General features: G+C 43.4%; 1 protein-coding gene across 1 annotated transcript; it reads left to right on the top strand.

Moving 5' to 3' along the window:
- The first annotated feature begins 271 nt into the window (after positions 1-271).
- Positions 272-9899, top strand: LOC102370475 (probable G-protein coupled receptor 34). The gene is made up of 2 exons (XM_006025147.3): positions 272-2234; positions 8053-9899. Exon 2 carries the CDS (start codon positions 8070-8072, stop codon positions 9117-9119), a length of 1050 nt encoding a protein of 349 aa, XP_006025209.1. The 5' UTR covers positions 272-2234; positions 8053-8069; the 3' UTR covers positions 9120-9899.
- Positions 9900-11906: the final 2007 nt, after the last annotated feature.

Here is an 11906-nt window from a genome sequence, read left to right as displayed (position 1 = left end):
CCCATCCTGTTCTCATCTGCCCACCCCTGTAACCTGTCTAGATCTGATTGCAGCCTATTCCTCCCTTCTAGTGTGCCCACTTCCCCCCACATCTTAGTGTCGTCTGGGAATTTGAGTAGGGTGCTTTTTAGCCCCTCGTCCAAGTCGCTGATGAAGATGTTGAACAGCGTGGACCGAGGACCGAGCCCTGCAGAGCCTCACTGCCCACATCCCTCCAGGTTGAATAAGACCCGTCCACCACCACTCTCTGAGAGCGGCCCTCCAGCCCGTTAGTGACCCATTTGACTGTGTAGGTGTCGACGCCACAGTCCCCTAGTTTTTTAATGAGAATTGTGAAAGGATGTTTAGTTTTCTTTACTTCTGCCTCTGCTTTCACCCTGCCCTTGCCTTCCTTGGTACAAGATTAGCATCTGCATAGGTGACTGGTGCTCATTTATGAACCAAATCTAGCCAAGTGGAAATTGTTCAAAGATACATTTTCTTTTTCATATTTTATTTCCTTTTGTGTTTGGGGATTTCCTAAGTTGCAGCAGCTGTGGAAACCAGTTGTTCTCTAACGTTCCCCAACAGGGACCATATACCCTATACCTACTGTTTCTAGGACTCTCTCAGGTTGATTCAATGGGGAGAAACATTCTGTATAAATGCTTCCTTGATTCCTTCAGCACTCACTGAATGGAAGCCCTCTTTCTCCAAACAGGGACAAAGGAAGCTTACTTTGTTGGACAGGGCTCTGGACTAAAGAGAGAGCACACCAGTTTCCTCTCAAGAGAATTACTTTATTGAAAAGCTAAACATAAGTTTATTTGGCATTCAAATTCAGGCAATGGAAATGCAAAACATGCTCAAACCTGGGAGGATGGGTGTAGGTTGAACCCTGGGAACTCTGAGCTCTTGTTCAGTTTTTCCAGCAGTTCAGGTCCATGATTTCCCACTTCCCCCAGGTTTACAATCATCTATATACACTCATTAATGACACACATCTGTCTACAATCTGATTGGGTATATGTTAATGAAAGGGGTTGATTATGAAGAACCCCCTTCTCAGCAAAGTGAAGAATTTATGAGAAATATGTAACAACTGTTTAACTAGGATGGTTTTAGAGGTTATCAGTTAGGTTTCTGCTCTTAACAATGACTGCTATTCCTTATGATATTGGGTTTCAGTTACTTTGTTAGTGTGACTACAGTCAAACACCTAAATCAGTACTCTGCTTTCCTGTATATAACAGCAAAAATACGGAATCTGGCCTTGAAAGCCTGTCTCTGTAATGTTATCCAAAGTTTACTCCAACATTTAGATAACCGAGGATGTATAGAAGATGGAGGCACTTATGCCAAGGCCCCTAATGCAGTGGTTTTCAACCTTTTTTCATTTGTGGACCTCTAAAAAATGTCAAATGGAGGTGGGGACCCCTTTGAATTATAAGTGTGGATATTCACATACTTTTGTCTGATCTTAATCATCTTTACATGGACCACAGGTTGAAAACTACTGCTCTAATGTATTCCTTACACTGACAATACGTCCCCTGGGATGCATCCTGTCATGCATTGGACTAAGTGCAATGTATTCCCCAAAGGCTGTTTTTAATGTGGCTGTTCCAAACCATTGGACCCCCACAGCATTACACACCACAGGAGTGCATGTACTGAAGCACCATAAAAGCTCTTGCCAGGGGCTGAGCTCCCTCAACTGTTTTTCATGACCCAAAGCGTGTTTGGCAGCTACCAGGATTGGCCCTAAAACTCATATAGTAGCTGCTACATTCAAAAAGGTTCAACAAAATGAAGGGTGTGTTTTGGTCCCTAGGTAGAAATCAGTTGAGTTCCTTTTATCTGGGCCAATACTGCTGAACTTTATTTAATATCATTGGGACAGTTCCAGCAACAATCTGGCTCAACGCTATTCAGGTTTTTAATATTTTTTACTTCCCCTAAGTAATCACAATTCTGAGTTCCATATATATCACTCTCATCTCTTTCCTTCCATGACTCATCATCTCTGAGCTGAAGGCTGTTCATTGTGCCTGGTTTAGAGAGGAACTTCTATGAAGCCACTTCCCCTTACAAACACCTAAAGAAGGAGCCAACCATGTGTGACAGAGACGAGCAGACCAATGAAGACACTCGTGACTTTTGAGAAATGTTGTCATAAGACAAAGATCTAAAGGGGAGAAAGTCAGAGCAGGAATCTGTCACAGCAAGCAAGAATTCAGAGGAGAGCTGCTGAGGTATGTGATTCCAACCCTGCCTTGTCTCTCTCTGTCTTCTCTTCACAATACCTTGTGGTTAGAACTGCATCATTAAGGGTTTCATTCAAGGATCAGCTAGGTTCTTTGAAATGTATTAATAGTCACATAGGAGCTTTTCTGGTTTAATTTAGTGAGAGGTTTTTTTGGTGTAGGTAGGGAGTAAAATGTACCGGGGTTAAATAAAATTATTTATGAATGATTACTTATGTTCTGTAATACATATATACAATTAGATGTAAGAAAACACACACTCACATGTACTTATATAATTATTTTGGTTCTACACACACACACATTCTCTCATTCACAAAATGGCCATGATACAATAGCTTGTATACTCACACAATAGTCATAGTAGTATGTAGACCTACTCTTATTTAATGTCAAATATATATGCAAAACAACATGTGCACAGACATTATATGCACACACAATTATACTGGGTTGCAGTTACACACAGAATGACATGCACCTATATGCACACATCGTGACTCACAATGTCACAATTATACATATACACAATCACTCATACAGTGGTCACAGTTAAGTATATACATACAACAGCATATACATTCTCACACACATATAATAGCCAGTGGTAAATACACATATCCACTCTCACTCACACAATGTGAGTTATATGCGCACACAGTAATATATATAATCACTAGCTCAGAATGGTCATGATTACATGCATACATGACCGTATATTGGTTATAGACATATCTATGTACACAAACACATGGTCACAGTTTCTCATGTACACGGTTTTAGTTATATTCACAGATAAAATTTACATTTACATGTATATAGTGACAAGTATTTAAACAGTGACAATTATTCATACAGATAACTAGTTTTACAGTGTACACATACACATCGGTGAAAGTTACACACCCAGTTGCATATTTACAATTACACATTCTCATAAAACGATCAAATTTACATATACATACAACACATAGTATATATTCTTGCTTTCATATGCAGGGTGCCCCGGGCAGCACATTCGTTGGTGCATGGACACTACCAGATATACGCAAACTCACATGCATGAGATGCACATACACATTTACATTTTATGCAGAAGGCTCCATATACTCCATGACAATCTGGACCTAATTCTTTGCAGCACAGACCTTCTGTTTCTAAGTTGCCCAAATGTTGCAAACCAGAAATACTGTGGCCAGTTTAAGTGATTTAATAGATTGAGGTTTTAAATAATTTAACCATGAAGGAGGGAGCTGAGTCATTGCAATGGCCTTCGTTCTGTTCAGCAGTAACATGAACATATTTCAGCACAGTCCCCACATACTCTGTGGGCTGCAGATTTGGATGTTGATAGCAGATAACTACATTAAAGAAGCTGTAGAAACTGCAGTTAGAGTAGCCATGGAACTTCTGGAACATTAGAGTAGCTGTGAAACTTTCAACCCTATGAAAGTAGAGGTGTATGGGGGGGGGGGCGGGGGGCACACTTGGCCTGCATTTGGAAGAAAAGTATTGTCCCCCATTGTGAGAAGGGGTTGGTAGTAAATCTCACCACATAGGAGGAACTCTTGCTGTTACACCTATATGGATATAGCTGTGTCAGCAATGACTCCTAATGGGGACTCAGCATAAACCAACAGAAGTTCTGGTGATGGTAGTTACACCATCGCCTTGACACAAGCTAAACTACTGAAAGCGTTTTTTGTTACCAAAGCTGTAACTCTGCAGAAAAGGACCTGGGGGTTGTAGTGGACAATAAGCTAACTATGAGCCAACAGTATGCCCTGCTTGCAAAGAAGGGTAATGGCATCAGTAGGAGTGTTGCCAGCAGGACAAGGGACGTGACTATTTCCCTCTATTCAATGCTGGTGAGGCCATATCTGGAGTACTGTGTTCAGTTTTGAGCCTCAACTATAGAAAGGATGTGGACAAGTTGGAGATGGTCCAGCGGAGAGCAACAAAAATGGTGAGGGGGCTGAGGGAACTAGGCTTATTTAGTTTAGAGAAGAGGAAACTGAGAGGGAATTTAATGGCAGCCTTCAACTACCTGAAAAGTGGTTCCAAAGAGGATGGAGCTAGACTGTTCTCAATGGCGGCAGATGACAGAACAAGGAGCAATGGTCTCAAGTTGCAGCAAGGGAAGTTTAGGTTAGATATTAGGAAGAATTTTCTTACTAGGAAGGTAGTAAAACACTGGAACAGGTAACCCAAAGAGGTGGTGGAAGCTCTATCCTTGGAGTTTTTCAAAACCCAGCTAGACAAAGCTTTGGCTGGGGTGATGTAGTTGGGGTTGGTCCTGCTTTGAGCAGGGGTTGGACTAGGTGACATCCTGAGGCGCCTTCCAGCCCTAATTTTCTATGATTATATTGGAGCATTGCTGATCCAGCTATACCAACTATGGAGGTGCATGCATTTTTTTCTGCACTTTTAGCTGCCACAGCTTTGCCTGCAAATTTTTGTAGTGTGGACCTGATCAATGAGTTGGCAGTGGGGGCTCATATTCTTTGCTTGGCAGCAAGCCTGCCCACTCCTCTTTCCCCAGCATTTGCTGCTCCATCTAGTAGTGACAGAAAGGCTTGTGATTCTGGAGCTTCTGATAAAATGCTTGATGGCAAAACAGTGAACAATTTCAACAACAAGGAGTTTGTCAGCATTTGGTTTTTGACTCATTTCCCTGTTGAGATGAATGGGGCATTCTCTCACTTCTAAGAGATAGTGATTTATCAGACTAAGTTATGCTTTCCTGAGGCTGACACTTGTAACAAACCCCAGAGAAATTTGCAAAGGGTCTGTGCTCTCACACCTTGTTTAGACAGGGATCTGTGCAACCTTAGGGAGGAGGAGAGGAAACTGACCATGCATGCTAATGCGAGAAGGATCTCACTCTCTAAAGTGAGTGCACCTACTCTGTATGTAAGGTGCCTCTACCAAAGCATGGCCACATTGATGCTTTATCAGAAGTATATGCAAACCTATGCTATATGAAGCGGATGCTTGTGCTAAGGAGCATGTATACTAGCGATGTAAGGGTACTTGTAAGCCTGGTTTTCTCTTTAGTCTATGCCTGTGATGTACGGGAGCCTATGCATTCTGTAGATATGTGGTGTAGATGTACCAAGGCTACTTTTAAACTAGCTAGCTTGGTAATGGGTAAATCAGTGCAAACTACAAAACATGCTTGAGAAGCTGGTTAGCCCATCTGAAGCTCTCTTCTGCTGTAGTTACACTAGTACTGGTGCTCAAGCTACCTGTTTTAAAACTACCTTATGTATGTCTACAAGACATTGCAGTCATGACAATGTAGACATAACCACAGTAAGATCAGCCAGGGCCAACCAGCCTGGGTAGCTCTGTAAAGCAGAGGCAGAAAGATGAAGGCATGGATTGCAAACAGTAAGTTTGATACTTTACCATCTTTTCTAACATTTCCTTGGGGTGTCCCAAACACTGCTGCAAAGACATTGCAGGGAAAATTCCCCTGGGAAATCCATCTACATGCCAACAGCCTAAGAAGAGAGAGAGCGTAAAGAGGGGAAGAACTCAATGGGAGATGATATTTGAGATGAGGTGAGTCCTAGAGGGCAGAGTGATGCTGAAAGTCTACTCCTGATGGCTGGAGCTGCAGAGGAGAAGGCTCCGGTGGCAGTAGAAGCCTGTTTGTACAGCAATACTGGGAGAGGCTGTTGCAACCTGAAAGTGGGCAAGCATGGTATCTGTGTGAAGTGGACTTCAGGAAATCCATGGGGAGTTTTACCCTCAAAAGTTAGTTGCCCAGAGCAGTGGTTAAAGGGCTGAGCCTTAGGAAATGTACGTATGAGAAACTTTCTCCCACCCTTTTTCAGCCTTGTGTATTTGGACTGCAAGTTCTTTCTGACATGGGCTGTCCCTCGTTGCATGTGTTTGTACTGCACCAGGATAATGGGGCCCTGACCTTATAAGTCTAGAGGCTACTTTCATACAAATAGTAAATGGTAAGGAGAATTCTGTGTTGAACTCAGATTCACCGAGAACGGAAAGCTGGGCTGTAGAGGGACACCACTGCCCTCAGTCTTTGTAAGAGCACTGCTTGTTCTGCTTCTTTCCTTGTTAGTTGCTGTCAGAACCTTTTCATGGGTGTTTTTGGCCTATCTTACATGTAGGGCAGTGGTTACCAATCAGTGGATCTCAATCCACAGGTAGATCTCAGAGCCTCTTGTGCTAGAATGGGGAGCCTCTTGGAGTCAATCTGAGACTGAGGTGGGGGGCTGAGTGTCTGTGTGCATGCATTCATGTGCCCCAGCCCAGCAGGTCAGTCCATGGGGGAGGGAAGGGACGGGGGCTAGACCGAGGCCCCTTTGGTGAGGGACAGGGCTGCAGAGGCAGGAGCAGGGCTAAGTTGAGTGGTGCCCCGGCCGGATGGGACTTACCTGTTGGGGAGCTGTGCCCCCAAATAATTTTTCTCCCTTTGCCTTGATCTGACCCCCCCTTCCCTCTCCACAGATTTACCTGCTGGGTAAAGGAGGGAGGGGTGGCAGTGGCTCATGGTAGATCTTGGGTTGCTTTTAAATGCCAAAAGTGATCTCCTACTTAAAAAGGTCGGGAACCACTGATGTAGGGACAAATATACTGGAACAACCTTGCTGTGAAGAGGAGTCTTGTTAGTGTTGTCTCATTCATGTAGCAGGCCTGGTGTGAAGTAGAGAAGAATAAAGAACAATAACAGGCAATACCAAGGCAAGCAAGGCAGAGTTGTGCTTGGGTGTATCAGTCAAAGACCTGTAGGACAGCTAGTGATCTGGCAGACTTGATTACTGTCCATTCTTGGGGAGTTGGATGAGTTCTTGTCTCTATAAATAGGCTCTTGTGGTATGGTCTGAATTCACAGGAACTGCACCCATAAGTCTCTGTGTTCAATCAGCTTGTGGTTTACCCTACTGTAAGTATCTCAAAGATGCTGCTCCTTTGCGGATTGCTGCACTTGAAAGCACAGCCTGTAGAGAGTTTCTGCTGAGTGCATCTTTCACTAAGAAAACAGGAACAAAAGAATGGCTGAAGCAGATCAGACCGATAGATTTACTAGTCAGGTGTCCTGCCTTGGTCAAAAAACTCTTTGTTCACCACAGCAAAGGGATGAGACTCTACATCCTAAGACAGGGCTGATTTCTGAGTCAGATGGTGCCATTTTCTTTTAGACACTTTGCTGTAATTGTAACCCACTGGTTAGTGCTTTAAATTCTCCTGTTGTTCTCAGTCCAGAGAGGAAAAGAGTCTTTACAATGCCTATGCTCAAAGCTCAGCTCCTCAGCTCAAGCTGTACAGGCTCATGTTTCTCACTCCGCAGGACTCTGGTTCAATCTCCATTAAACTGGCCAAGATGAAAGCCTTTATTTCACACTACAGCATGGTGCAACCAAGTGCCATGATGATGGGCACTTAATAAACATGTGGAACATCTATCTATGCATATACCTTGTAAGTGTGGTGTCTTGTAATTGTGGTTCTCAAACTGTCTTGGAACTCATACCTCTTGAAATGTGTTATACTGCTATGTCCTCCTCCTATGATTCTACATTATGGATAATAAAAAACTTGCACTTTATTTCACTATGATCACACTGTAACCTCTCCAGCAACCTAGGAGAGATGGTATAGTTGTTGTTAATTTTTTTACCTCTTTTTCCTCCATTTATCTCTCCCCTTTTCCTTCTTCTGCTTTCCCTTTCCTACCTTCCACACACCCTCTGGAAATTTACTGCATACCTTCTCAGATATACATGTCCCTGTTTAAGAAACTGTCTTCTAATCATATGGATTAATGTCTTTGCAGAACCTGAACTCCAAACAATGGACTCCAACTGCACTCTCTTTCCTACCACTGAACTCACTCAGGCACGGTCAAATGACTCCAGTTGTGAGATCAAGGATGGATTCCTTTCAGTGACTCTCCCTGTGATGTACTCCCTTATCTTCATCATCAGCTTGCTCAGCAACATACTGGCCCTTTGGGTGTTCTTGTATGGCACACAGAGGAAGACCTCGATCATGGTGTACATGAGGAACCTTGCAATGTCTGACCTTCTGCTTTCTCTCTGCCTGCCTTTCCGGATAGCCTATCAAAACCAGAGTGGCCCTTTGATCCTTTGCAGCCTAGTTGGAGCTTTCTTCTACCTCAATATGTACGTCAGCATCATGTTCCTCAGCCTTATCAGCCTTGACCGCTACTTGAAGATCATTCGGCCCCTCCAGCAGTTCAGAATCCACACTGTGCCTTGCAGTACCACTGTCTCCAGGTTGGTTTGGCTGGTCTATGGCATCTTCATGATCCCTTTCTTTTTTGAGACTAGAAATAAAAGTCCCTGCGATCAGCAGTGCTTCCATTTCAGAAGCAAAAGTACAGTGGGGGCAACCCTCAACATGATAGCAGTGGCTACTTTCTTCATTCTTCTGCTGCTCTTCCTTTACTCCTATGGAAAAATATCAGTCAAGCTCCATGGTGTCTCAGGGAAAAGTCAGCAGCAGAGCAAGAAGACCAGTGTGAGAGCCATTGCGAAGACCTTCGTGGTCCTGGTCATCTTCAGTGTGTGCTTCACTCCCTACCATTTGGTCCGTGTCCCATACATCCTTGCCCAGGTGGAAGTCATCTCCAGCATGCAGTGGAAGCAGGCTCTCCACCTTGCCAATGAACTTGTCCTCTGCATCTCAGCTTTCAACAGCTGCCTTGACCCAGTGCTTTTCTTTTTCTTTTCCAGCAGCTTTAGGAAAGCTGTGCTGCATACTGTTCAAGGCAAGCTGAAGAGAGTTCTCCTGAGGAACCAAGGGGGTTTGAGCTACAGTAGATCTGTCACAGAGATCTATGTCCCTCAGAGGGTCCTTGAGACCTTGGCTAAGACTTGAAGAGACAGTGATTAGAGAAGTCTCTGGTTTTCTGAGGGCTATCACTTATCAGATGAGACTCTCCAAAGACTTAACAGAAAAACAGAGAAAGAAACTGCAAATGTTTTACAGTTTCCTATTCCACAATCATCTGACTCTTTGAAAGGGCAAATGCAGAAACAATACTGAGTCTCTTTTTGGAAAGGAGAGCATTTTTTCAGTTCCCTTAAAAATGGGTTCATCTCATGAAGCTCAAGAGCACAAGGAATAAATGTATCACAGAAAGAGTACCTTGGCATGGGACTTGCCTCTCAGTCAAGGTCAAGGTCAAGGTCAAGGTCAAGGTCCAGAACTATGATGATCCAAGAAGAAAAAAAGGAATGATCTCCAGGACATAAGAAGGACATGCCACTGTATGTTGGGGGGAGGGCAGAATAGAGAGGTGTAGAGGTACTTGAATCCTGTGGAGATACCGCATATAACCTACTCTTTATACTGCTTCTGGAGAGACCAGCAAAAGTTTGCATGCATGAGGTACTTTTTGGTTGGGTTGTGAAGGTCTGTGGCTGACTTAAGTGTCACTTGGGTAGTGAATGAATAATTCAAAATGTGAGGAGGATTGTTTGGGTTGTGTGCATGGAAAAAGTTGTATGGATGGGGTCTGGGAAAACTTGTAAGTCAGGAAATAGTACAAACACCATAATCTGGAATAAACCATATAGAATCTTTTCTCTTGGCTTCCACTGCCTTTATTGTACCTAACTGATGTCTCTGTTCTGTAAAACCTCAATCATGTATTAAAGCAGGTAGTGATATTTTTTTTTTGTATTTACTACCTCTACTTTTAGGGCATTGACCCCAAACCTTTAACATTTGGCAAATTGGTCACCCAAGACCACAAAATGTATGTGCAGGATAATACTGGAAGTATTAAGGTCACAATAGGACTGTTATTCTAACAAGGGGCTCTGATAATGTAGTAAGCTGCAGTACTCAAGGCTGTGGTTTAAGCTCATCAAACCCCAAGCCTGAATTAGAGACTGTGTTGTCACACCTCATTTCTTAAAGGTGACCTGCAAATGAAAAACAGACTAGATTTCTGCCCTTTCTTTGCTTCTTTATGAAGATTAAGAAGAACTAGACTCAAATCCTTTTACCTTTATACCCTTAACTGGAGGGTTCTGTAGTTACAGGTTCCAACCACATGCATGGCTTTTTTGGCATTTATGTACAATTTGTGATTCTGTTACCTGAGCAGCATGGATCGCTACTGCATATCTCAGTAAACCATGCACAGGCTGGACAGGTATATGACTGTCTTTATGTGTACAGTGGGCTATGCAAGTCTCAAAATTCTACTGGGGTGGGAGGGAAGGTAGGTGGCAGTGCATAGCCTACTGGGCATGTGCAGTAGGACTGTGGACATTTACATGTCCACACCACGTGGGTAATAGGTGCATCAGGGGTAATAGAATCTCTAATGCCTGAAAAACATCTGGAAGAAGAGCTTTCCCTTCCAATGGAGGTCCAGGTCTCCAATCCTTTCACTTAAGGGCTGAGCAAACTTCCAATCACATGTTTGTGTCCTTCAAAAAGACATGAGGAAAAGGCCTGGCTTGACTTCTCTAGCATTTCCAAGGTAGTGATCATGTAGGTTATGTAGCTTTGACCTTTTCTTATAGAATGAAAAGGACAGAGAAATCCTTTAAAACCCATTTTTATGTAATGTCACAAGTAAAGGCATGAAGACATAGTTTTCCTTCTCAGCTTACCTCAAAGAGCTGTCAGAAGCATGCAGGAAGGAGACTGGTCTTGTGCAGAGACCTGTGGTTTTTTTCTCAGCTCTGCCATGGACCCATTATAGCCCTGGGCAAGTCCTGGCAGATCTCTGTGCTAGCTTCCAATCTACCCAATGAACACACTGGTTACATATCTCTAGGTGGGTGGGGCTTAGTTTATTCATGTGGTCTGGAGGAATGGGATCTCCACATTGTGCCAAACCATCTAATGCAGTGATCTACCTCCAGGACCAGGTGTTTCAGGAGAACATGTAGGTGAGACAGTTCTAGGCCAATGCTGAATGGCTTTTTGAAGGGGTTAAAAGGACCAGGGGTTCACTTGAAAATCCTGTGGGTAGAGTGTGTACTTGGTAGCCGTGTTAGTCTGAGACAAGAAGACATACAAAAAACTAGAACTCTTGGTTCCAAAACGATACCTTTTATTGGTCTAATAAAAGGTATCATTTTGGAACCAAGAGTTCTAGTTTTTTGTATGTGGGTAGAGATGAATTTCTCAGGTTGTAGTGAAAAGCCACATAGACCAGAGGAGGCAGGATTCTCACTTCTAAGAAGAAGCTACACCACGACCCTATGCTATATCCTGTTTCTTTACTGGAAATGAAGGCTGTTTCAAGGCAGCATAAAGAGAGGATTATGGTGACAAGTCTGCAGATCAGCCCTAAATTTGTTTTCCACTCTAGCAGGGATCCAGCTGCCAGGGAGTAGCTTCCTTACCCCCGCAGGATTAGATGGGGGTCTCTCAGAATCATGAGCATCACAAGTACTAGTCCTAGGTGTTAGGACTACATAGCCATCAGACCCATGCTTATTAAGAGACAACACATTGCTTGACAAACACAAGGAGATCTGAGCTTCAGTCCTCACTGTGACATTGACTTTCTGACCATGGGCAGCTCTGCTCACCTGTCTTTGCCTCCCTTTCTTCTTCTGTAAAGCAGGGTTGCTAATCCTTCTCCATCTCATGAAGTAGTGAGAGAGAGGCCAGTGAAGGGCTGTGAAGTGCCTGAAT

Source organism: Alligator sinensis, unplaced genomic scaffold (genome assembly GCF_000455745.1).
Source record: "Alligator sinensis unplaced genomic scaffold, ASM45574v1 scaffold619_1, whole genome shotgun sequence".
NCBI classification, from domain to species: domain Eukaryota; kingdom Metazoa; phylum Chordata; order Crocodylia; family Alligatoridae; genus Alligator; species Alligator sinensis.
The sequence above is the reverse complement of the archived record's forward strand: the minus strand, read 5'-3'. Positions and strand labels throughout refer to the sequence as shown.